Raw genomic sequence first — 25695 nt, forward strand, 5'->3', positions numbered from 1 at the left:
ACATACATGCATATACATATATATGTATGCACGTGTGCATGTGTATGTGTGGGGCACAAGTTTCTAGGTGCACTGAACTCGGATCGCAACGACGACGTAATAGCACATATATATATATATATATATAGTTATGTATACTATTCATACGTATGTGTATATATATGCATACCTACAATAGGTTCTACAAATCGATAAGATAGCTATTACCTATTTGAAAAATGACATCTTTTCTAGAAAATGTCTTAACAACTAATGACCATCATTTTCTCTCTTCGTGAGAGAAACGAAAATAACACAATAAAAATCGATTAAGAAAATAAAGAAACAAGAAGAAGTAAAAAAAGGAAAAGAGAAAAAATAAAACGACACATCGCAGTTTCGTTCCCATGAGAATCAGAATAGAATATATCAACAGCGTACAAAATATGGCCGGTGTTGGCTTGTAACCATAGGTCAGTTCTAAGAACTACTACCAGAGTGCAGCACCCACTTGATCGTGGGAGGGCGTTATTAGTGCCATCTAGTGGTACTCGGGGAACACCCAAAGTAGTTTATGCGATAAGAAAGTATTAAAAAAAAAAAAAAAAGATGATTAATCAATTATCTCTTTCCTTAAACAATAATATCCATTAATAAAAACATAATAAAATGGTATGAAAAAATGAAAAAAAAAAAACAAAATCTTACCTTTTTGTTATTTCCTCATTTTATCAAGCGACGGCATTCAAATCTCTACCGCCGTTAGCCAACCTCCAACCGACAGGTAGCGGGTTTGTGTCTTCTATTTCACAATAACACGTCACTTGTCCTTTCACGACGAACACACCTAATCGATTATGATACCTTATCGTTACTAGTTCACTCACTATATATTAAGATAATATTATATTCTTAACACTTGATAGGATTTTCACGTACAAAATTCACGTCAATTCCACAGTAACGGCATGGCATGGCGACGGCCGACACAACTCGTCATATAGCGCTTTAAACGCTACGTCACACACCCATAGTCAACACCTGATTGGTTACCTTGTGGTACAATTTGGCGCGAATTTTATCCACGCGCGGGAAAATATTGTTTTGGGTTATGTTCTTCTCTGTGTAAGGTAATATATATATATATACACATATGTATGTATAATTATTTCTAATTATTTTAAATTATTTCTATGGAAACATTCATTATCATTTGTTGATTTATAATAAAAAAAAAGAAAAAAAAAATGAAAAAGAAATAATCCTTGTTATAGTATTGCAAATATTTTTTAACTAGAAGCGAGAGATTATTGGTAAGAGGTCATTCGTTCTTACTTGCGAAATATTAATCAGCTTATTATCTTTTTTCTTATTTACCAAGTCCAATTTTATAATAACGTTTTACGTAACACGTAATAACACGTAAATAAATTTCTTGAATCAAATATATGTAGAAATATTTACTCATCAAAATCACTTGGATGTTTCGTTAACTTCCGAGAATAGAAGCATAAACTACGTAAACCATAGAAATGTTATAAAGATAATATTTAAAAAAATTTTAGATTGAAATATATTTATGAGAATTTTTTTTTAATTATGGTAATAAAAATAATATCATTTAAGTATATAAAAAATTCTAAACGATTTAAAATATATACAAAAATAAATTTAATAATATAATTGAAAATTTGTACATGATTGGCTAAGTTTTTAAATCGTTCAATAAGTTGACCACTGAATGATTGGTTACGTTCTTTCTTATCTCTAATTGATAAAATCGCATTTTATTTTTACATTTGCACATTTGTGCATTGACGATAAGGAGTTTTTTAAAGGGAGTTTCTTAACTTATCATCATTCATGGCTTTTAATACGAACAATGATGACGCAATATCGTCTGATCGTTAGCAGCGTTGTGATTGGTTGTTTTACAAGTCGGATGATTATTGTCATTTTTTCAGTTTATTGCGCTTGACGTACTTCTGATTCTAATATTATAGATTGTTTTAATTGAGCAACTAATAATTAAAATAGTATTTAATAAAATGGCTGATCCAGGGGGATGGCCAGCTACGCAAGAAACGGATTTTTCATTTCAAGAAAACGAAAACTTTAATTTCAATGAAAATCTTGAGATAGACGGTAAGTTTTGTTTATTTCGGCTTGAATTTTTTTATTTATATGCAAGTAATAATTCATTTTTCATCAATATCATCGATTAAAAATTTTAATTTTTATTTATAATTAATAAACAAATATTTAATTTGATTTTTTATCCTATGACAACATAAAAATTAACATAACTTTAAAGATCTTAAATTTCATTCATATTATTCTTTATTATTTTTTCTTTTTTTCTATAATTATTATATGTATATATAAAATTATTAATATGACCTTGTTTGAATTACAGATTTGCTTACAAATTGTGATTTTTTAAAAAGTGAAATCCCCTATAGTGATGGAACAATTTCTCCTTCATTAAATGAACATATGCCTATAGGTGAAAATATATTTGAAATTTTTAAACAGGATATTAGTGATGACTGTGAGGATTTCAAAGATTTAGATATATTGGAACAAACACCAAATACTAAAAATATTTTAACACCACCAGAAACGATACTTAACGAGCAACAAATTCTGTCTGTTCAACAAGATGTATCATCTGTACAAACTAAAGCACATAAAATACCTGTAGTACCACCAGTATTTAGTTCACAATACACTATACCACAGAATATGAACATTAATGCTCAGTCTCCAGTAGTTACTTTCACACCAGTTACACAACAAAGACAATTATTTTTACCTGCTAAAATATTAAAGTCAGACAAAGTCGTTTATTCCAATAGAGCGCAAACTATCACATCTAATTCTGTACCGCATCAAATACATACCATAGTAAAAACTCCAAATGGAACAGTATTAACTACTGGTAAGTATTTCAAATAAAAAAGAAATTGTCTTTAAATTGTCAATTAAAATATTTAATTAATTTTCATTTTCTTTTAAGGTATTCCTGTAGTCTTAGATGGTGATAAAGTTCCGATAAATCGTTTAAATTCTAACACTCAAATTGGCGTACCAAGGGTTAGAGAAGTTAAGCGTAGTGCTCATAATGCCATTGAGCGACGTTATAGAACATCTATTAATGATAAAATTACTGAATTGAAAAATATTGTTGTTGGCTGTGATGCCAAGTTGAACAAGTCAGCTATACTGCAGAAAACAATTGATTACATAAAATTTCTTAAGAATTCTAATGCCAAATTGAAAGCGGAAAACATGTCACTTACGTTTGCAAACCAAAGACAAAATTTACGCGATTTATTGGCAATTGGTGAATTAACGCCACCACGTTCAGATTCTAGCGAACCATCACTATCTCCAGCTTCGGCACAGTTATCTCCAGCTTCACCTTCATCTATAATGGAAGAACCAGATGCATTACAAAATATTCATACAGTAAATAAACAAGAAGTAGGAATGAGAGATCACACCAGGTTAACATTATGCGGTATCATGTTCATGTTTTTGATATTTAATCCTTTAGGCACTATTTTGAATAGTGTAGAAAAGTTTAATTACAAGTATTTAAGTACAAAGGTGGATGGACGAACTATTCTTGATTTTCAAGGTAAATATAATAAACATTTTACGTTCTCAAAATATTATATATAATTCAAATTGTTTTCTTATAATATATTTTTTTCTACTTAGAATCTACCGAAACAGATAACAGATTATGGAATAATATATTTCTATGGTTTACAAATATAATCCTCTTAATTGGTGGCTTATGTAGATTATTTTTATACGATGATCCAATTCTCCCAGCAGATAGTAAAATACTTTTGGAACTTCGTCGCTGGAGACGTCAAGCAGAATTTAATATATCAAAGCAAGAATATAGCCAAGCTTACAGGGATTTACATAAATGTTTAAAATATTTTAATCGTTCGTTTCCATTATCTCGTACTGAAATTGTTCTCGTGACTACTTGGCAAGCGATACGACAAATACTTCATAAACTGTGGCTTGGAAAATGGGTTCTTAATTTAAGTAAATACTTTATTGGAAAATCAGAAAGGCAACAAGCTAAATTGTCAGCTATGGAGTTAGCTATTGTTTATCAGCACATGTTGTGTTTACATTTATCTGAAGGACCCAAAAATGGTACACTTTATCTTGCTTTTTCTGCTATGAATTATGCTGAAATTGCGGATGAAAATATGCCAAAAGCACTGTTGGCAGAAATCTATATTAATGCGGCATTATGTTTTAAAAAGTATCTTTTCCCATTTATTCATAAATATTATTTGGGTAAGGCACGAATGTTATTATTTTCGTGCACTGTACCATCTAAATTAAAATGGATCATGAACGATGAAGGTGCAAGATTTGTAGCCACACAAAAATGGCAATATGGTGTACAATCAGATAGCGAGTTTACCTCTCAAAATAATAAAGCAGATCCTTTATCATTCGCAGCACGTGCTTATAGAGAACATTTGATTACACAATGTTTAAAATTATTAACTGGCACTGCTGGAGATTCACATGCATCTACCGTATTGGAATTGGCACGAAATATAATAGCTTCTACAGAAGTAGATATTTGTTTTCCAAGTACGGATAAAATCAGTGTAGCAGGTATAGAAATTTTAATTAATAAATATTACCTAAATTAACATTTTATAGATAACAATCTTTATTATATGTTACGAAGATGAAATTGGTCTTTGGTGGGGAGCAGTTATTTGTGCTGCAGCAGCATGGAGATTAGGAGACGAAGATGAAACTGTTTGGAATATTATAAAAAATAAATTTCCTTATGAAAAAAATTTTCAACCGTGTAATAACAGTAATCGTAGTCCATTGCCATACGCCGTCTTTAACGTTTTGCAAGCAGCTAAACATTCTTCTAAAATAGTTTCAATGCGTTTAATGGATCAGGCAGGAATATTGTTAGAAAAATCCATATGCTATTATCATTGTAAACAACAGTTGTCTCCAAATGTTATGGTAAGCTTTATCTATATGTATATATAGTAGGTATCTTTAGATAAATCAAATTAATAATCTTATTCACATTTAATAAGATTAATAATGATAAAAAATATTTCATTTCTCTATCTGTGCGCACTGTTTCTTTTGAAGTATGCTTACCTGTTACGAGTGTGCATTGTAGTTGCATTGCGTGAAATACAACTATGCAATACTTCTACAGTGCAACTCCTGTGGCAGGCCAAAGTACCGTGTGATAATTATTATATATATATATATATGTATATATATATGTATAAACAATCGATACCTTATATCTAATATTTTTTACATTATATTAATGCAATAATGATGTACTATTTATATTTTTACAGCTTACACAATTATGGCTTTGCGATTGGTTATTAGAGATGCGTACTATTTTATGGCAAGAATTTGATGGAGGATTAGAAAAACCAATTAGTAATGCATTTCTTACTAATTTTCAAAGAGATTTAGCATGCTTAAGGCAATTATGTCAACATATGTCAGTAAGTATCCGTCGAACCAAATAATATAGGAATCTTGTTTTATCTTGTCCCTATAGAATGATGTATTTCAAACTTAATTGTTTTTAGTGTATACTACCAAGAGTATTCTTATACGAAGCTACAGTACGTATTATGGCAGGAGCGGCACCAGTAAAAACTCAGACTTTATTGGACCGTAGTTTACATCATAGAAATTCACGTTCATCTATTATTTGTGGAAAAGATAGATCCCAAGAACAAAACAACGGCGAAAGAGAACATGCATTCGCATTGTGCTTAGCATGTAAACATTTACCAACCTTATTATTGTCTTCACCGGGTGAACGTGCCGGTATGCTTGCAGAAGCTGCTAAAACTTTTGAAAGAATTGGTGATAGGAAAAGACTTCAAGAATGTTACAAATTAATGCATCAACTTGGTCCAGCTATTTCTGTTAATTAATTTTACTACTTATTATATTATATTATATTTATACAACATTATATTCATATTAAATTATTATATTTATAATATATGAATATGTACATCGAATGTAATTGACGTCATTTTATAATCATAAATGTATAAATTGTACAATTAGGTTTAAAAATATAAATATAAATATATTATTTTATGTGTATATATGTACATATACATAAAAATTGTATATTGTGATTATAATTAATTAAAAACATACCTAAGCTCTTGTCGATTCCGAAATACTTAATCTTCAAAGGTAAAATTTTCTATTAATATAAAAAGAGTGATTACTTTTTAAAATATATGTATAAATGCATTTCTGAAGGCACACACATGTTTATACATTAGAAATTAAATATAATTATCTCAAATTCTATTATAATATAACTATACTATATATATTATCAAAGAATATATCATATACTATTATATACTATCAAAGAATACTGTATGCTTTGGTTATATGCACCATGGTTGTTTACTTATGCAGAAATGCATTCATTCATCACAGCTACGACAACGGTACTGCGCATGCTCAATAACGCATTTAGTTCCCACGAATAAACGTAGATAGCGCTACTAGTTCATTGCAGATGCATTAGTCAATATTTATTATCGCAGTTGCGTTTAGTTGCATTTATTGATAAAATCTTAATATCTCTAATCAAAGATATAAGTTATAATCAATTTAAACATGGATTCTCTCTCCGATACCGAATTAGGAGAAGACGAGGAAGATATTCTTGTATACGTCGAATTCGAAGGATTTGTTAATAATAATATATTTTCAAATGGAGAACTGCAATTAGATATGATTGGAATAGATACAGACCATCCTATAATGCAAATTGATGGAAGGGTATGTTATTTATAGGTTATTCCTTTCATATTAAAAAAATTAAATTTATATGTTATTTTATTTATATTTTTATTACTGTTATTTATATCATTTTAAATAATTTATCGATAAAATTTTTCTTTTTATAGTTTTATGAGGGTACTTATGAGGATGCTGTAGGAACTTACATGTTTTTTGATAAAGATGACCAACCGGTGATCAATGATCCCGTGTTTGATCAAGTTCCAACTTTAAAATATTTTGGAAAGACTAGAAAGGTATTAAAAATGCAGAGAGTATTTGTTAAGCAAAGGGTAGAAGTTCTCGGTGATTCTGAGCATAGTAAATGTATTCCAAATATTGATACGATTAAAGAAGCTGGCATTCCACCTATGTATCAATCACAAGGTATTTTCAATCAAATTTATCTTAGCACATTTGTGAGCGATAATATGATTTTAGATTATTTCAAATTCTTTAACCGAATATTAACAATGTAGTTTTACGTTATTTCAAAATTTATAACTAAATGTGATTGGAATTTCTTCTCCACTATGTTATTGCAAATTGATTAATTTGTTTGCATTAAAAGTAATTGGTATTTAGTTAAACGTATTTTCCAAACAACACTTGTAGACGATGTGTTAATAATAGAAATTGTATATGTGGACAGTTTATTTTACCATTTAATTTTGATTTTATTTTATATAGCACTTTCCTTTTGGAAGAATATAAGAGATAAAAGAATAGATGCTTTATGTGCCTATTTGGAAAAACAGAAGATTAGAGAAGAAAAGAAGTCACAGGGTATTGCGCTAGATTCAGAATCTGATGAAGATAATCCATTCGCTATGTACAAGTATAAAAAGGAAATGAAAAGTGAACAAAACTTGGAAAATTCTAACATCAAATCATCAGTGGATGTAATTAATTCTTCTACAAGTAAAAAAAATTCTCCAAAAGAAGTTATGGATAATGTATCTGAACATATTCATTCTAAACCATCTACTTCAAAAACTAACGATCTCTTTGCTAAGATAAATAATAAAGTACGCAGACCTACTAAAGTAGTTAATAGAAAGAAAGTATATATTAAAAGTAAATCGACAAAAAAACAGAAAAAGAAATCAAAAGTGGTGGAAGATGAATTTATTCAAAATAATGATGATTTTAACATGAAATCAACATCTTTAATGGAGAATCAAATTTTTAATGATTCTGCTATGGATATTGAAGTGAATAATCTATCCGATATTATACAAGATAAAATTACAAATAATTCTGATGTGAAGGATAATGTACAGGCAAATAAAGATATTAATACAGATATTAGCACGGTTGAAACGGAAGTGAAAACAACTGATACTATACTTGATTTTGTAGAAAATACCATAGATAAAAAGCGTGCTAAGTTATTAAGGCGGGAGGCAAAAATGAAAGAGATATCGGAAAAATTGAAATCTTTTGTAGAATGTGCCAAAATGAATACAAATCAGTGACAAGGTATAATTACAAGTAACACATAATTTAATAAATAATTCCGCTTGATAATTTATTCAAAATCTACTAAAATTGATCTTTCAGCTTTAAGAAAGATTATTTTATTGTATTGATTAAAAACATAATTAAAAATTATCGTTAAATATGAAATACTGCACTGCACTAGCCAATAGTTTAAGATAATATAATGGCTTTATATATATATATATATATATATATTTTTATATATATATATAGCTAAGAAAATAAAAATGATATAATATTCTTGCTTGTGAAATTAGGAAAAATAGATTGAAGATTTGCATTGGAAAAAAGGATCCAATATCCTCTTAGTGAAATAATGGATTGTCCAATGTATAACGGATTCACCAATCTAAATCGCCAGGTAGTTCGTCAGGATATTCTCCTGTCAAGCAAGCAGTGCAGTGACCAACATAACTGCTTTCTTTATTATCCATATTGTGTCTAACAGCTTGAACAAGTCCTTCCACAGAAAGGTATGTCAAACTATCAGCGCCAACATGCTTGGCTAATTTTACATTGTCAAGCTTATTAGCAATTAGTTCTTCTCTCGTTGGAATGTTAATCCCCATATAACATGGATATTTTAAGGGAGGCGATGCTACTCTGATATGTACCTGCAAATAAATGTGTTTTTTTTATTTTTTTATAAATGTATGTATGTATGTATAAAGATGCAAATATTTTACTTCTTTTGCTCCTGCATCACGTAAAAGTTTTATGATTGGTCCAATAGTGTTTCCTCTAACAATAGAATCATCGATCAGAATTAATTTTTTTCCTTTTACGTTTTCGGATAAAGCTCCAAATTTTTTAGCAACTCCTAATTGTCTTAATCTTGTGCTGGGTTGAATGAATGTTCTTCCAACGTATCTATTCTTGCAAAGTACTTCAGCAAATGGTATTTGAGACTGTGAAATATGTGAATTAAATATGTATTTGATGTTAATTGTTTTATATTTTTTTTTATATAATATTAATAATTAAATTAGATAATTCACCTGTCTAGCATAACCATGTGCTGCTGCAGTACCAGATTCTGGTACAGAACTAACTATGTCAGCTTCTACCGGAGATTCTATTGCTAATACACGACCACATTGCATACGAACTGAATATACCATTTGTCCTATAAAGAAAAATACAAAAATGTATAAATTAACACTATTTTACTAAATTCTTATTCAAGATATTAATGTTAATGATGGTTACCTTCAAAAATACTGTCACTTCGGGCAAAGTAAACATATTCAAATATGCAAAATGCTTGTCGTTTATTCTTTGGTCTTTCTACAATGTCAATCGTTTTAATACCTTCACGAGTCAATTCAACAATTTCACCTGGAAAAACTTCCCGAACATATCTTGCACCAATGCTTAAGAAACCACAAGATTCTGACGAGATTACCCAACCTTCTGCTTCATCATCGTCATCCGATTCACTTGCAGCTAAATTTTTATAATACACAATTTAATAATTAGATGTATTTTTTGTAATATTAATGTTTATATACATTCAACATTACCAAGTTTGCCAACAGGTACTATTTTTCCTAAACACAAAGGCCTGTTTCCATATGGGTCTCTAACACCATAAATTTTATCTCTTTGCATGATTACTAAAGAATAAGATAATGGTGCTAAATGCATGAGATGTTTGATACGTGCTGGCCAATCAGGGCCATTAACTTCACCTTCAGGAGGATTTAAACATAAAGCTTGCGTTATCAATTCAGAATCCGAATACGTCGAAAGACCCACACCCCTACCTAATACCTAATTCAAAGTAATAGATAAAAGTTAAAATTAAACTCATAAAGTTATAGATTAAAGTCAAGGAAATAAGAGATCCAGTTTTAATTACCATTTTCCTTAATGATTCTGTATTTACAAGTTCTCCATTATGAGCAACTGCTAAGGCACCATGTGCTGTATGAACTACGAAAGGTTGACAATTGACTTCTTCGCTAGCTGCACAAGTGCTGTATCTAGTATGACCTATTCCTAAATTGCCTTTGAGTTTCTTCATGCTTTCATCATTGAAAATGTTATTGATCATTCCCATACCCTTATGAACATAAAACGATTTAGAGCAGACACCTTTACTTGTAACAATTCCAGCACTTTCTTGACCTCTGTGTTGCAAAGCAACTAAACCTATTGAAAAATGTATAGCTAATGTTATTCAATTTAATTTATTATACAAAATTCTTCAGAGTTAACTTACCAAGACATATCACTTGGCTTACATCAATTTGTGATGGCCAATCGCCTGCAGCAATGCACCCAAAAACACCACATTCATGTGTGAGTCCAGAAACTTCTTTATTTCTACCTTCTGATTTAGAAGTTGACTTTCTTGATACGTCATTTATTGAAAGACGAGATATTGCACGAGAACAACTTTCATCTTGCATATCCTGAGACATTTTTATATTTATCTATAATGAAATGATTCAAAGATTAATCTATAGCTTTGCTTCTTACGAGCCATATAATAAATTTATATAATAAACCTTAAGTGTTAGAATTTGTTAAACATCAACTTTTTTTTTAGTTACATTTAATCAATTCAATATTGTAAAAGTATTAAAGTATTCTCTCCTTTTATACGTCATCAATTTTACGTAATGTGTTTGCGAATGGAACAAATGTTGATATACATATGGACAAATATGAAGTAAATATTAATATCAGTCTCTTTAGAAGTGCATTCTAGACCCCCTACAGTCTTATTTCAGATTATCGTCAATGCCCCTATAAACTATCGACCTCAAGGGGTTAGATAAGAAAATTTCGCAATTAATTTCATCATTCAACTGTGATGTGTTGTGTGTCATCTAAGAAACTTATTTTTCATAAGAAATATTTATTGATCACATGTATAAAATTTCATTTCAAAAATATTCAAATTTAATAATTTTATATTCTTAAAATATTGATTTATCTTAAAGATATTTATTAATACTATTCGATTCAAGGGAAGTAACTTACATATATATAAACACACACGTGCATATATAATTCTCATAAAGTAGACAAATTTATAATAATAATAATAATAATAATAATAATAATAATAATAATCTAAACCTTATATATAAAATATAAAACCAATACTAACCAAATTCAATGGAAATAACATACATTCATACAAACACACACATACACACACACACAAACCATATATTATTTAAAATTAGAGAAATTAATAATAATAATTGAAATCTTATAAAAAATTAAACAAATATACAAGAATGGGAAATAAATTAGTCATAAAACAAAAAATTAATCCGCAAAAGGGAAAAGTTATAAATAGAATATAATAGGAAAGAAGAAACAAATCAGGATAAAAGAATCAATTATAATGAAACGTTGATCTATAGAAATAATCTATAATTACGTGCCGGTTTTCTCATGGCTATTAGGAAGATCGTTAGAGTGATAATTTAATTCAAGGTTTAAGAAAAATGTAAAAATAAATCGTTAATATGTCATAAATTTTATCAACCCGTTTTTTTTTATGTACTCACTTGTTGATCGTTCATTTTGCATATCGTAATGGTATATAATATACTTGCATATAAATATCTGTGTGTGTGTGTACTATATGTAGATATATCTCTAATTACACGAAAGGAAAAAATAAATATAGTTATGTTATGATCGATTTCTTAGCCTAGATATATAAAACAAAGGTTAAGCCTACATGAAATGTAATAGTAGATTATCTTGATCTATGATTGAAGGTCATTTATTTTTATAATATTAATGTGAATGCGAACAAATCTTTTATTTTAAGTTACGAGATATAACGAAAGAGAAATCATTATTGAAATCTTAAATCGTGTATCATTTATCACGTGTGTGGTTTCTTTAGTCGCGTGTTACCATTTATATATATATATATATATATATATATATATATATTATACACACATATATAAATACATATGTTAATACGTATGGAAAGAGAGAGAGAGAGAGAGAGAGAAAGAGAGGAGAGAGAGATACCTACCCACCACGTGTTATGGGTATTACGTATTTTCTCTCTTCTTTTATATTTTCTTAAATATAATTAATGGTCAAATACTTTAAATATAAAAAACATTAGAATGTTTCTTAATACAACAATATGTTATCATATAAATATAAATTTAAAAAAATTTATTTATATAAAGAAGAAGGCAATGAAAATAATAAGAATATATTAATACATACATATGTACGTGTGTGAGAAATTCGGTAGTTCTGCTTTTTTTTCTTATACGTTTATAGTACTATAAACTCGTATAATAATCGATCGTATAGTATATTAATCGACACGATATGATGAAATAAAATACAATCCACTCTGTTCGCGTACCAAACGACAAATGAGCTCGTAAACCAATGGTTACTTACATCTTACTTCTTAACACTGAACTAATTTTTTCTTTGACTATTATCTTTTATTTTCTGGTCCGCGCACACAAACACAAATACGGTTAGAACTTGAATGTGAGAAGCACACTGGACTTGTTCCTCTTATGAATTCTTATTCCACTATATTTCTCTAGACAAGAGAATGATAGACTGACTGATGATGATGATGAAGAAGAAGAAGAAGAAGAAGAAGAAGAAGAAGAAGAAGAATTGAAGAAGACGAAAACGATCACGCCATGAAACCGGTTCGTTCGCTTCCGTATACAATTTACCCCAAAGAAGTGGTAAGCTTGGGATTTTATAATTCCTCCTCCTCTTCCTTTGTTCTTTTTACTTCCCCTACCCTTAATTCCACCAATTCTTTTCGTTTTCTACCACCATTATTTTTGTTATCCTTCTTTAGGTATACTTTAGATATTGTTTCTATTTACATTTAATTAGTTAGATACATTTATAAATAGATACATTAAATGGAAAGTTATTTTCTATTTATTTATCTGTTTATTTATCTTTTATTCATTACCAAATTATTTAGGATTGGTCGTTTGTTCATGCACGTGTTCTTCACATATATACTTTTATTTATATATACTTGTACATAATTTTTATTTATCTATCTATTTAATTTTTACTTATTCAATACGAAATGTATTGAGATCGTTTGTGCACGTTACCTGATTATTCAGTTCAAAATTTTGTTAAATGTTTCTTTTTATTCTGGCTAGAAACTTTTATAAAATTACTGATTAAAACTTTGACTTCATTACCGAGATTAAATTAACTCTTTCGATTCAATTATTTCGAACATCGCTTTGCTTAATAATATTATTGTAAACAATTAATTTTTGTTTTTTTCCTCTTCTTCTTCTTTTCCTTCTTCTACTAATGTTTGTAAAGATTCTATTTCATCTTGAATGATTCATATATTGCTTAATGATGTTTGAATATTTGTAGTGTTGTTGTTGTTTGTGAACTGCTTATCGATATTTCTTTTCATTTGTTCATCATTGTTTATTCCAAAGATTCCATTGAAATTTAAACGGAAATTTCACGTTAAAGATCATTCTAATTGTCAAGAGACAGTAATCATACTTTGTATTATATTCAAAGAATTTTATCTTAATTACCTATTGAATTTAATGATCCCTAAATAAGAGACAATGTGAGAAAATATAGGAGTGGCCATTTTGAAATTTTATTTTACCGCGTTAAAATAATTTTCTAATATGTCTGTCACAATCGTCCTATTTAAAAAAAGATTATAAATATATATTCTTCTAATCTCGATAACTACGTTCACGATTCATCGATCGCGTAATATCGATTAAATATTTATCGACGAAGAGAACGAAGAGAAGATATGGAAGTGGTCATCTTGAATTTCATACTTTATCGCGTTAAAATAATTTAAAAAAGAAAAGAAAAAAAAGATGTATCTAAACATATATATTTTTCCAATCTCGATTAACTTGTTTACGATTTTTCGATTGCGTAATATCGATTGTGTATAAATTTTCGAATAATTCTATAACGCAAAAAAAAGACAATTAGAAAGTATTAATATTACATATGAGACAAAAAATCTTATTTTGTATTAAACGCGCGAATAAATTTTTATGTCGTCACGTTAGATTACGTTATTTAGATTGTAATAATTGAGTAATCGGCACGAGGGTTAGGGGGGGGGGAAGAGTAATTACGATAATGCTACAGCATCACGATCGAGAGATCAACCGGCGTTACCAGAATATTCCACGCGAAACAAAATAATAAAACACATGATTTATATAAGTATATATGTTACTACACAAACAGTTTATTAGTTATATTATTTTTCCCCCACTATCATCTGATTTAATTCCTTTTTACTCCTTGATCTGTGACGCGGACCGGCATTCATATCGTTGAACGTGATTAGAGTAAGCTGGTTAACAACATGACTGGTGAGTCGTCATTCTTATTTCTTTTTTTTTTTTTTTTTTTTATTTAAAAAATCTTTTTAATTTATATTTATGAGAGGACATTGTTGCATTAAGATACGTTCTATTGTTTTTTTATACAAAAGTAGTTTGTTATCGNTTAGTTATATTATTTTTCCCCCACTATCATCTGATTTAATTCCTTTTTACTCCTTGATCTGTGACGCGGACCGGCATTCATATCGTTGAACGTGACTAGATATCGCTGAGATTCGTGTTCAATGGTGTCTCATCAATTTTTTTTTTTTTTTTTTTTTTTTTTTATATTTAAAAAATCTTTTTAATTTATATTTATGAGAGGACATTGTTGCATTAAGATACGTTCTATTGTTTTTTTATACAAAAGTAGTTTGTTATCGATCATATTGTATATTAAAATCGTATTATTCGAATGATGACCTATTTCAATTAGGTTCATGCGTGGTAAATCTAACCAATAGATACAATTCTTGACAAATATTAAAGATTATTGATTATTTGTAAATCATGAACGAATTTAATGATTTTTTTAAATCTATAATATCAATTATATTATTTCTGTTATAGAAAATACAACTTTGGTTTAATAATTATATTATTTTTTTTATGAAGAATGATTGAAAAATTAATTTTTTGTTATATGTCATTTTACAGACTATAAATTAGGTAAATTGATCATCGAAGGTAAGACCAAAAAGGTCTATGAGATTTTAAATGAGCCAATGTTATGTTACATTCAAAGTAAAGATCGAATTACGGCTGGAGATGGTGTTAAGGCTCATAATTTAGAAGGTAAAGGCGTTATTAGTACAGTTACAACGGCTAAAGTATTTCAATTATTAAATGAAGCCGGTATCAAAACATCCTTTGTCAAGCTTGACAGTAGTAAAAATGCTTTTATAGCACATAAATGTGAAATGGTACCCATTGAATGGGTCACAAGAAGATTAGCCACCGGTAGTTTTTTGAAAAGACATCCAGGTAAATAATTGTTTATTCTGATGAAATTACTTTTGTTAAAATATAAGAAAAATCATTTAAAAGATAAACAAATATTCTGCTTGTAATATAGGTGTAGAAGAGGGATACAGATTTAATCCACCATTGCAAGAAACATTTTATAAGGACGATGCCAATCATGATCCTCAATGGTCGGAAGAACAAATTATTTCTGCTAATTTCACCTTAAATGGAATTACCATTGGCAAAGACGAGGTTGATATTATGCAACGCATTACATTGACTGTTTTTGAAATCCTAGAAAGAACTTGGGCAACACGAGATTGCTCTCTTATAGATATGAAAATAGAGTTTGGCATAGATATGTCTGGTAATATCGTTGTTTCTGATGTTATTGACAGTGATTCCTGGAGATTATGGCCATCTGGTGATAAGCGATTGATGAAAGATAAACAAGTAATTACTAACTTTCTTTTTTATTATCATTTTACAAATTATAATGTATTATATATCCCATTATGTTTTTATTTGTATATATATATGTGTGTCTACACAGGTATACAGAAATTTATCTCATGTCACTAAAGCTGATTTGGATTTAATTAAATGTAATTTCGAATGGGTAGCAGCTCAACTGGATCATCTCATTTTATCTCCGATATCATTGGTTGTTATTTTAATGGGTTCTCCATCGGACAAAGAACATTGCGAGAAAATAGCTTACTATGCGAAGAAACTAGGTTTAATAGTGGAACTTAGAGTTTGCAGTGCACACAAAAGTACTCTGGAAACTCTGCGTGTTCTTGCTGAATATGAAGGTAGCGGGAGAAAGGTATTGAAATAAATTAAATTATACATAGAATATGGATGAATGAAAAAATACTGTAGATATTTTTACGTGTTAACTATAGCTCGATAAATTTATAACATTGTCTTTGTGTAACGAAATTTAACAACAAATTAATAGTTTTATGAATCGTTTGGAATATAATTAAAATACTTGCAATATTTATTGTAACATTGAAATTATAATTAGTTGCCAGTGGAATGTTTAATCATGGATACGAATCTGTTAAATTTTAATGACCTATGTCAGTCTACTAAAGACTTTTACTCAAAGATAATTCCATTTAAAAACATGATAAAAAACCGATAATTATGTCGAATGCATATTGTTTACTTCTTAGATATCAGAAGTTCTTCTTATTTAATATAGGTGGTGTTTATTGCTGTAGCAGGGAGAAGTAATGGATTAGGTCCAGTATTGTCTGGAAATACTACTTTTCCAGTCATTAATTGTCCTCCTTTTAAACCAGAGAATATCTCGCAAGATATATGGTCATCCATAAATGTACCTTCAGGTATGTAAATACATTTCTTATGAAATTATTATTTTTATGTAAATTATATATAAATGTGTTAGTAAAAACAATATAGATATGAATACGTTATTGTTAATGTAATGGATTGCGAAATTTGCTTATCAAGGTGGTAATTATAGAATATGTAAATGTAACTTATTGAATACTTTGGATTAGTATATACACAATTAACAAACTTATTGTAGTATATTTAATTAATTAATGTTTTGTTTTTGCTTCTTTAAATCATACTTGCAGGACTTGGTTGCACTACAGTCGCTTATCCAGAAAGTGCTGCACTTGCTGCTGCTCAGATACACTCACTTCATGATCATATGATTTGGTCTAAGTTACGTGCAAAACAACTTAATAATTTTATTACTTTGAAAGAAGCCGACAAGAAGCTAAAAGGTCTTTAAATTTCTATTAATTAATGAAAGTTAAATGGATTAATAGATTTTTCTGAATTACTTCTGTGAAAGAAGATAAATGCATTTAAATGGTTTAAGAAAAGTTAATTTCAAACATTTCCATTTAGAATTGTAGTATACAATACTATAAAATCTACTCACCGATTTTTTTATCTATAAAATATATATGTATATACATAATAGGAATGTTTTTTTCTATTATTTCGGCAATTTGTATGCTATAAAGTATCATTAAATTTTATTAATTATATTTATATATATACATATTCATGTTAGCACTTCTTGTATATACATTATTATTATTAATCTTATTGTTGTTATACTGGATACAAGTTTACAATATTCATTTGCTTCCGCTTAAACAAATTTTTGAATAGAACAGTAAATTAGCAGTAAAAATATTGTAACGTTTAATCCAAGATATTCTTATAGATTTATATGCATACAAAATTAAAAATTTATTTTTTCTAAATACATAAAATCCTAACATTTATTAATTAGGATCAATAAAAATGAGACAAGTAATTTATCTCCTTTCCATAAATGTTCCTTTTTATACAATTTATTTATATGTCGAAGTAATTATTAACAGATTTAATTATAAAGTTAATTTTAATCAACATTGATTTTCACTTGCAAGAGTTTCTATTTCATTAATTTCTTTTGGACAATTTCTTGATAATACTAAAGGTCCGTTTTCTCTAATTAAAACATCGTCTTCAATTCGTATTCCTAACCCATGAAAATTTGATGGCGCCAAGGGATTTTTAGGACTAATATATACACCTGAAAAAATATATATGTTAAATTATATATATATATATACATGTATATCTACTGTCATATTATTTACCAGGTTCGATAGTTATAATCATTCCAGGTTGTATCGGAACATTGGTAGATATTTTGGCAGTATCATGTACATCCATTCCTAAATAGTGGCTAACGTGATGCGGACAATAACTAAACGCAGCTGATTTTAATTTATCTCCAGATAAACTTTTAGGTATTAAGCCTATTTCTTGTAATCTTTTACTTAGGAGCAAACACATGTCGTGAAATAATTGATCTAACGTTGGCATTTCTTTCACTTTTTTCAATAATTCTTTTTGTACATCTAATACAATTTCGTATAAAATTCTTTGCTCTGGTATGAATTTACCATTGATAGGCCATGTTCTTGTAATATCAGACGTATAACCGTGATATTGACAACCTATAATAGATATTAAATTACAAATCAAATATCTCTGAAGAATAGAAAATTATTAAAACTATAATTATTCACCTGCATCCATTAATACCATATCTTCGTTTTGAATAATTTGATTGTTGGAAATATAATGAATAATATTAGCATTGTTTCCTCCAGCTACAACAGGTGGATAAGCTAAAAATTCAGCACCATTTATACGACACTCGTAATCGACTATCGCAAATAGTTGATGTTCGCTCATTCCTGGTCTGGAAGCTTGAATAGTTTTTTTTATTGCCATAGAAGCTATATCACAACTTTTTTGCATCAAATTGATTTCGCTTCGCGATTTGATGGAACGTACTTTATGAAACAAACTTTTTGGAGAGATAAATTTTTGAGTATTATTTATTTTAATTAATTCATTTAACTTAGTGTGCAGTTCAGTTTGAAGTATATTACTATCATCGTACCAAATAATACTATTTTTATGTTCGTTAATAAAACAACAAAAAAATCTCTCAAATTCTGTGACAGGAAGCGCTTTATTAACTCCGAACAAATCAGGAGCTGCTTCTACTCCAGTTCTTGGTCCTTCCCATAACTCAGAATGTTGATCCTTCTGATTCATAAATAAAATAGATGTAAAAGTATCTCCTACAGAAGTAATAACTAATATCGTGTTAGGTTCTTTGCAACCACAGAAATATAGAAAGTCTGTATTCTGACGAAAGACATATGGGATTTTGTCAGACATGTATACTTTAGAAGATGACGGTATTATTACAAATTGTGATTTACATCGGTCATTTGTATTAGTGTTCTGTATAATATTCTCAATTAATTTAGATCTCCTTTGTTTGTATTCATCACTATGTATACCAGGAGTAATCTCTCCGTCTTTTAAAAGATGAGGATGAGACATCGAAGTCGGTTGTCCATATTTTTGATGAAAAACTTTTTTCACGCATTCTTGATTTGGTAAATTACTTCTCAACCTTTTCACACACCGTACATTCAAATTATTATTTTGTCTACCTAAAAGAATAATTATTATTAAATTAAGTAGAAGAATTTGGAAAGAAAATCAATGTGAAGAATAATTGTTTTATTATGTATGAAAAGATATTTGAAAACTATGATCTACCATCTTATTTTTCTTTTTAATAATATTGGATATTACTTCTCACCAAATTTAACGATTAAATTTTTAACAATTTCTCTCGATGTGCCGAACATAATTTTTTTTACTATTTTCGTTATTTTTTTGTTGTTTTTTTTTATTTTCTCACTGCATAGAGCATTAATTTATTATTTGGTATGTGCATTCAGAATACATAAATGACGAAACTTACGAAATGTACTACCAGATAGTGTCTCGATCACTTCGAGTACTTTGCATAATAATAAGTAAAAATAATGATATCTAATGTTTATCTTTTAGATAGTAGATATTTAAATAATAGATAATTATTATTATTTTTATCTTTTTACAATTTTTGTTTCTCTATGAATTTAATAGGAAAGACATTGATTTGCAAAGAATCAGACAAATAATTGTAACCATCGAAAGTGTCAAAACAATTCTATAATTATTATTTTTATTAAATAATGATTACATTCGATTAATTCGTCTAATAAAACCATACAAACAAATATTAACGTGAACACAATCAATGTATTTCATTATTTTTAACTGATTTATTAATAATTCCGATTCTCTGTTCCAAGTAATTATTATACAAATTCGCCAGATGACGAATAGATTGAAATGTTGATAAGGAAGATAGCAACTGACGGTAAAAAAGATTAGACAATAATTATTCAAACGATAAAAAACAAAAAAACTCAGCATAGAATCGCAACAGCAGAAAAAAATGAATAAGTGAATAAATGATGAATTAGTTCATTATTCAGTGCATGATTTTTAATTTCGGTTAAAAAAGATTCCGTAATTAATTATTAGATATATAACCTAGAAACTTTATTTTGTAGATTATGCATAATTAAGCGTATAAAGAAAATTGAACGAATTAATTTTTACTTTAATAATATATTTGATACTTCGTATATTTTATAGTACACCAATTTATGTGTAATTACGAAGTTATGCAGATGACCAGGTTTTTAATACGCTGTAAATATAAACTTTGTTTTTCTTTTTTATTTGAAAATAGAATTTGTAATCGTGTATTAATGAGTTTCATACACAAAAGATTATTTAATTAATAAGCTACTAAAATATTATATTATAAATATTTAACGATAAGTATGTCAAAAAAGTATTTAAAAAAATATGCTTTTATTTAATTAATATTGTAAAGCCTTTGTGTGTGAGTAATTTCCTTATATTAATACTTTAAGATATTATTTATCCTACATGTATATTCTTTAACATATTTACATAGAATATTTCAAATAAAACGGAATACTTAATATATTAATACTTTTTCCTCTCTTTAACGAAGAATGTTATGAAGTTTCTTTTTTATTCTTATGCGCCCAAGCTGGACTGTGTGGTTCGGTTAAAGGTTTAGTAGATTTAATACGGCAGAGCGGTTTATATACTGGCATTGGTTTTGCTTTCACCTTTGTCTGCTTGCGAAGCATAGCCACTTGTAATTTTTCCTTGGCTAATTGTTCAGCTTTTTCTTGTTCACGTTGTTTCTCTTGCATAGCAAGTTTTTGTTTAATTTTTTCATCAAATTCTTGCCTTTGTTTTCCTCTCTCATAAGAATTCATTCCAATTTTCATAATTTTTGGTCTGATATTTCCTTTTTGATCTAGATTGATCTCACTTGTCATAGAAGCATCGATATCAGATTGTCTATCCTCTTGTTTTGTAGAGTTTTCATCTAATTTTAATAATTTTTTTTCATGTACATTTACGTTCGTGATTTTCTTACTAGTCGATGAACATGCTGGTAAATATAATTTTGTCTTGCTTGTATCTTTTTTATTCTGATGATTTTCAATAGTTTTGTTATCGCCTTTATCAAGCTGTGATTGTTTCAATTTAAACTGTTCCTTCAATTTATCACGACTTTCAAAACTGAAAGGTATAGGACGTGTAATTTTTCTTGGTTTGGAATCTATGGGAATATCGAAGAATAGGATTTTTTCTTTCTTAATGACAAGTTCTGAACTGCTACTGTTTACAAATGTAGAAACATTTTTATTTTGAGATACCTTTTTTGTAGAAACAGTTAAACAAGATCTTCTTGACTTAGCGTCTCCAACCGTGGAAGGAGTATTTTTATCATTAGATACTTTTTTTGTAGAAGTAACTATACAAGACCTTCTTGACTTAGCGTCTCCAACCGTGGAAGGAGTATTTTTATTATTAGATGCTTTTTCTGTAGAAGTAACTATACAAGACCTTCTTGACTTAGTATCTCCAATCGTAGAAAGAGTATTTTTATCGTTAGATGCTTTTTTTGTAGAAGTAACTATACAAGATCTTCTTGACTTAGCATCTCCTACCATGGAAGGAGTATTTTTATCTTTAGATGCTGTTTTTATAGAAGTAATCACAGAAGATCTCCTCGACTTATAATTTGCAACTGTGGAAAGAGCATTTTTATCCTGAGATACTTTATTAGCGGAACTAGATTTTGGCGTTATTATTTTAGATTCTTTTGATGTAATGTTTTTATTCACAGGTATTTGGAATGAGTTGCCCGAGAAAACGTGTTTACCAGATTTTAATTTCAATTGGTTTTCTTTCGACACGTCTAGCTTAGATTCTTTTCGTTCTTTTATGCTTCTAGTATGAAATCGTTCCGGAGTTTTATTCTGAAACGTAAGAACAGCTGCTGCTAAACTGATATATTTATTTGAATTTCTACGAATTTTAAGACTCTGTCTTCTACATTGAAAACTTAATCTTCTCGACTGTTTCTTACTGTTGTTGCTTTCCATCGATAACTTAGATTGATTTTTCTCGCAAGGCGTATCGATATTTAATAATTTTGGGGAATTATTAGAATCTAATTTTTGATCATGCTCATCAAGCATGAATAAATTTATTGGCGATATATCGATATTAGGCAAATTTTTTTGCGGTGTCATGTAAATTCCGCGTTCAGAAGATGATAATATTTTTATTTTTTCATCAGATAATTTTTCTGTTTGTTTGTTGGATGGGCAGTTAACTTGATTATTATCTTGAGATTTTATCGACATTGGCTTTTTGAATACGCTTGATGGTGTTATTACAAAATTTTGTAAGGCTTCTCTAGCTTCTTGCATGACATCGTTGTATGTTACTTTTTTAACAAGTTTACATTTACTACTACCCTGAGTCGAAGAGGAAGAACTACATATTACTTTTATCGGTGTATTCTTGATAATATCTAATTCCGTTTCTAATTTTGTATTAACATTTGGTGTACATTCCGATTGCATGGATTCCTTAGTTTCCTTGGTAATTACTTCAGTAGTTTCTTTAACAATTTCTTCAACAATTTCTTCAGCAATTTCATCAGTAATTTTTTCGGTAATCATAGATTCCTTAGTTTCTTCAACAATTTCTTCTGACAAACATTCTTTTTCATCACATAATATTACTTCGACTTTTGGTATTTCTATGGATTCTTTAGATTTTTCAATTCCATGATCTTTGTTAAAATAATCATCTGATGGCTCTTCTAAATTAGATGTAAAATCTACGTATTGGGGTGAACAATAATTATCCATGATAAGAATCTTTTATGCAGCTATTGTAGTTATATCAAGTAATCTTTAATTATGTTATCTAGAAAATGCAAAGAATGAAATCAAATAATTATCTTACAAAATAAGGATATATTAATTAATTTATAACAAATATCTACAGTATATATCAAAGAAAATAAACATCTATATATAGTTCAAGATTTTTAAATGAAAATTTCTTTACTTTGATAAATGACATTTTAATTTTAATTACGTATAACATATTCTTTTACCTACCAGTAATGAGTTTTTTTAATTATAAGTAACACGAGATAAAATAAATTAGTAAAACATTATTAATAAAATTATCAGTAATATTTATATTTAATTTATTTGATACTCTCTCTCTTTTTTATTTGAACTTACACGACATATTACTTTTAACGGATAAATTCATAATTTGCACAAACACTGCTGGTAACAACTCAATTGTGAATAAAATACTTCGAGTTGGCGCCATTTTTTGATACTAGATTAAAGTCCCTACTGGCATCATATACGGTTTTCTATTGGTCGATTCCATGCAGATTAAATATATGTTTATTTATATAATTATCTACACGAATATTTAATTTATTAAAAAAATATGTAATATAAATCAATCGGTGAAATCGATTAAATTGTATTTTGATATTAACCAATAAATAAACCTAATAAACACCCGAATTAATATTATATAAATAGTTATTGATTCGTACGTAAGATGACGCAAAGGTAACATTCGAGAAACATGAACTCCCTCTGCGTTGCGTTTATGCAGCGGTTCATACAATTTCAAATCGAAAGGATTCCAAAAGTAAACAGTGTGAAAGACGAGTGAAATTTTTTGTTTGACGTATTGAAAGAAGGAAGAAGAAATTTAGAATTATTGAAGAAATATAAGATGTCTACAGTTTCTTTCGACAAACTTATAGCTATAGGACGTAAACTCGACGAAGGTATTAGAGAGTTAGAAGAAGAGTGGCGTTTGCCAGGTACTTTTATCGGTGGCTATGCAGATGTTACAGAACAAACGAAGCATAATATAAAAGAATTGGTAAAATCTATTCAGGACTCGCAGGTAAAAATGATTGCATTTTTCCATATGTGTAATCAAAACATTAATTTAATAAGTATGCAAATTTATTATACAAGTAATTGTCAATTTGTATGCAAGTATAATATAAGATATCAGAGATACATACAATATAAGATAATATATTTATAAGATATTTTATTCTTAAATTAATGAACGTTTAAATAATTTATTACAAGGATGATATAAATAAAATGATCGAAGATTGTAAGATATCTAAGGCAGATCCAACAAATGATTCAGAGGATATTTTTCTTAAGGAAACGCAAAATGTATATAACGTGATAAAAAAAGATGTAGATAATTTAGAAACCGTATTTAAAGAATTTGGATATCATTACAATAAAAATAATGACAGTGAAGCTACTGAAACTTTGTATGAATTTAAATTTAATCACAATGATATTACTTTTACCAATTGTATATATTATTATAGATTATTTTGATTTATAATAGAGAATTGAAAGAAATTGATACGAAGAATGATTCTAATGACTTAGACAATACAGTAGAAGTTGTTTTTACTCCTGATTTGGGTTGGCGTAAAAAGAAATCTATCGACAAGACATCCTTGTTGGTGAGTGGAAATTCAGGATTGTTAGAGGAAAGTGAAATACTGAAGATGACAGCCAGTATAAATTTGTATGTATAAACAACTTAAATTCAATGATAATTAATAATCTTATTATTCCATCAAAATAAGAATTTTAGTTGAACTTTACGATGCAAGTTGTTATCAAAATCTTTTTAATACACAGAGAATCTAAGGAAAAGGAAAGAGCATACGATACAGATGATAGAATATTATTGTCCGCAAAAAAGTCAGAAGAAAGTTTACAAATGTGTAGCGTTGGGTTAACACCGTTAAGAAACAGACCGCAGTGTCAGATTTATTCAAAACATTTTTACAACTTAAAAAAGAAAAAAGTTAACGAATGAATAAATTTAATAAATGTGTCTTAGGGAAATTGGATAGGTTGAAAACTTTTTTTAGAACATTTGTTTTGATCTCATTGAACGTTTCGTCTCTTTATCGGGATTTCTTCAGCAACTGATAATTTTATTATGACATTTTTTGAAAAATACATATTATAAACATTACAAGAAGGTTCTTTAATATTACCTTGATCATTAATGTTCTGAATCTTTTTTATAAATTCTTCCGAAGACATACATTATTATATTTTTTTCAAAACAAACTGTATTTCACATTCGCTAATCGTTAATTCTAAAT

General features: G+C 28.3%; 7 protein-coding genes across 13 annotated transcripts in view; 4 read left to right on the plus strand and 3 right to left on the minus strand.

The window, feature by feature from the left end:
- The first annotated feature begins 1893 nt into the window (after window positions 1-1893).
- LOC106787579 (sterol regulatory element-binding protein 1) lies at window positions 1894-6110 on the plus strand. Its single transcript, XM_014750030.1, has 7 exons — window positions 1894-2124; window positions 2396-2920; window positions 2999-3622; window positions 3706-4638; window positions 4715-5010; window positions 5367-5522; window positions 5610-6110. The coding sequence occupies exons 1-7, from the start codon at window positions 2028-2030 to the stop codon at window positions 5961-5963; spliced, it is 2985 nt and encodes a 994-aa protein (XP_014605516.1). The 5' UTR covers window positions 1894-2027; the 3' UTR covers window positions 5964-6110.
- Window positions 6111-6570: 460 nt separating this feature from the next.
- Window positions 6571-8763, plus strand: LOC106787578. Of its 2 annotated transcripts, XM_014750028.1 has the most exons (4): window positions 6571-6840; window positions 6969-7227; window positions 7531-8322; window positions 8601-8763. In XM_014750028.1, the coding sequence occupies exons 1-3, from the start codon at window positions 6676-6678 to the stop codon at window positions 8316-8318; spliced, it is 1212 nt and encodes a 403-aa protein (XP_014605514.1). In that variant the 5' UTR covers window positions 6571-6675; the 3' UTR covers window positions 8319-8322; window positions 8601-8763. The 2 variants fall into 2 exon arrangements, with proteins under 2 accessions (XP_014605514.1, XP_014605515.1); XM_014750029.1 differs by lacking the exon at window positions 8601-8763 and having other exon boundaries at window positions 7531-8323.
- On the minus strand, window positions 8607-12893 carry LOC106787575 (amidophosphoribosyltransferase-like). 3 transcript variants are annotated; one of them, XM_014750021.1, is made up of 8 exons: window positions 12745-12893; window positions 10568-10781; window positions 10205-10497; window positions 9867-10116; window positions 9553-9789; window positions 9342-9469; window positions 9030-9251; window positions 8607-8957 (listed from the first exon to the last, which is right to left on the minus strand). In XM_014750021.1, the coding sequence occupies exons 2-8, from the start codon at window positions 10767-10769 to the stop codon at window positions 8685-8687; spliced, it is 1605 nt and encodes a 534-aa protein (XP_014605507.1). In that variant the 5' UTR covers window positions 10770-10781; window positions 12745-12893; the 3' UTR covers window positions 8607-8684. The 3 variants fall into 3 exon arrangements, with proteins under 3 accessions (XP_014605507.1, XP_014605505.1, XP_014605506.1); XM_014750019.1 differs by having other exon boundaries at window positions 12562-12893; XM_014750020.1 differs by lacking the exon at window positions 12745-12893 and adding an exon at window positions 10857-11214.
- A 1462-nt stretch (window positions 12894-14355) lies between these two features.
- On the plus strand, window positions 14356-17795 carry LOC106787577 (multifunctional protein ADE2). Its single transcript, XM_014750027.1, has 6 exons — window positions 14356-14708; window positions 15378-15704; window positions 15796-16139; window positions 16240-16515; window positions 16900-17044; window positions 17303-17795. Exons 1-6 carry the CDS (start codon window positions 14702-14704, stop codon window positions 17461-17463), a joined length of 1260 nt encoding a protein of 419 aa, XP_014605513.1. The 5' UTR covers window positions 14356-14701; the 3' UTR covers window positions 17464-17795.
- Window positions 17796-18031: 236 nt separating this feature from the next.
- On the minus strand, window positions 18032-20106 carry LOC106787576 (probable Xaa-Pro aminopeptidase 3). 4 transcript variants are annotated; one of them, XM_014750026.1, is made up of 4 exons: window positions 20026-20106; window positions 18764-19708; window positions 18329-18691; window positions 18032-18261 (listed from the first exon to the last, which is right to left on the minus strand). In XM_014750026.1, exons 2-4 carry the CDS (start codon window positions 19593-19595, stop codon window positions 18092-18094), a joined length of 1365 nt encoding a protein of 454 aa, XP_014605512.1. In that variant the 5' UTR covers window positions 19596-19708; window positions 20026-20106; the 3' UTR covers window positions 18032-18091. The 4 variants fall into 4 exon arrangements, with proteins under 4 accessions (XP_014605512.1, XP_014605508.1, XP_014605510.1 ...); XM_014750022.1 differs by having other exon boundaries at window positions 19861-20038; XM_014750024.1 differs by lacking the exon at window positions 20026-20106 and adding an exon at window positions 19861-19877 and having other exon boundaries at window positions 18764-19704.
- Window positions 20107-20707: 601 nt separating this feature from the next.
- On the minus strand, window positions 20708-23648 carry LOC106787580 (targeting protein for Xklp2 homolog). Its single transcript, XM_014750031.1, has 2 exons — window positions 23624-23648; window positions 20708-23426 (listed from the first exon to the last, which is right to left on the minus strand). Exon 2 carries the CDS (start codon window positions 23366-23368, stop codon window positions 21143-21145), a length of 2226 nt encoding a protein of 741 aa, XP_014605517.1. The 5' UTR covers window positions 23369-23426; window positions 23624-23648; the 3' UTR covers window positions 20708-21142.
- A 493-nt stretch (window positions 23649-24141) lies between these two features.
- Window positions 24142-25695, plus strand: part of LOC106787567 — a 1729-nt gene continuing 175 nt past the window's right edge. Inside the window, exons 1-4 of the mRNA XM_014750004.1 lie at window positions 24142-24446; window positions 24641-24837; window positions 24918-25103; window positions 25220-25695. The exon at window positions 25220-25695 is cut by the window's right edge and continues 175 nt beyond it. Of these exons, the coding sequence (XP_014605490.1) occupies window positions 24270-24446; window positions 24641-24837; window positions 24918-25103; window positions 25220-25400 (741 nt within the window). The 5' untranslated portion in view covers window positions 24142-24269 and the 3' untranslated portion in view covers window positions 25401-25695. The remainder of the gene's footprint in view (window positions 24447-24640; window positions 24838-24917; window positions 25104-25219) is intronic.

The sequence above is a fragment of the Polistes canadensis genome, unplaced genomic scaffold (genome assembly GCF_001313835.1).
Source record: "Polistes canadensis isolate GaletaPanama2010 unplaced genomic scaffold, ASM131383v1 scaffold_106, whole genome shotgun sequence".
NCBI classification, from domain to species: Eukaryota; Metazoa; Arthropoda; class Insecta; order Hymenoptera; family Vespidae; genus Polistes; species Polistes canadensis.

Excerpts from the sequence above, each read along its gene's own strand:
- LOC106787575 (XM_014750021.1), bottom strand. The coding sequence starts at position 10,769 with ATGTCTCAGGATATGCAAGATGAAAGTTGTTCTCGTGCAATATCTCGT. Across the intron at positions 9,790-9,866 it reads AGTACCTGTTGGCAAACTTG|CTGCAAGTGAATCGGATGAC; the intron begins GTAATGTTGAAT and ends ATAAAAATTTAG. Across the intron at positions 9,252-9,341 it reads CACATGGTTATGCTAGACAG|TCTCAAATACCATTTGCTGA; the intron begins GTGAATTATCTA and ends CATATTTCACAG.
- LOC106787576 (XM_014750022.1), bottom strand. The coding sequence starts at position 19,909 with ATGTTCGGCACATCGAGAGAAATTGTTAAAAATTTAATCGTTAAATTT. Across the intron at positions 19,709-19,860 it reads AAATTTAATCGTTAAATTTG|GTAGACAAAATAATAATTTG; the intron begins GTGAGAAGTAAT and ends TTATTCTTTTAG. Across the intron at positions 18,262-18,328 it reads GATTATAACTATCGAACCTG|GTGTATATATTAGTCCTAAA; the intron begins GTAAATAATATG and ends ATATTTTTTCAG.
- LOC106787577 (XM_014750027.1), top strand. Across the intron at positions 15,705-15,795 it reads TTTTTTGAAAAGACATCCAG|GTGTAGAAGAGGGATACAGA; the intron begins GTAAATAATTGT and ends CTTGTAATATAG. Across the intron at positions 17,045-17,302 it reads ATCCATAAATGTACCTTCAG|GACTTGGTTGCACTACAGTC; the intron begins GTATGTAAATAC and ends TCATACTTGCAG.
- LOC106787580 (XM_014750031.1), bottom strand. The coding sequence starts at position 23,368 with ATGGATAATTATTGTTCACCCCAATACGTAGATTTTACATCTAATTTA.
- LOC106787579 (XM_014750030.1), top strand. The coding sequence starts at position 2,028 with ATGGCTGATCCAGGGGGATGGCCAGCTACGCAAGAAACGGATTTTTCA. Across the intron at positions 4,639-4,714 it reads GGATAAAATCAGTGTAGCAG|ATGAAATTGGTCTTTGGTGG; the intron begins GTATAGAAATTT and ends TATGTTACGAAG. Across the intron at positions 5,011-5,366 it reads AGTTGTCTCCAAATGTTATG|CTTACACAATTATGGCTTTG; the intron begins GTAAGCTTTATC and ends ATATTTTTACAG.
- LOC106787578 (XM_014750028.1), top strand. The coding sequence starts at position 6,676 with ATGGATTCTCTCTCCGATACCGAATTAGGAGAAGACGAGGAAGATATT. Across the intron at positions 6,841-6,968 it reads TAATGCAAATTGATGGAAGG|TTTTATGAGGGTACTTATGA; the intron begins GTATGTTATTTA and ends TTCTTTTTATAG. Across the intron at positions 7,228-7,530 it reads ACCTATGTATCAATCACAAG|CACTTTCCTTTTGGAAGAAT; the intron begins GTATTTTCAATC and ends TATTTTATATAG.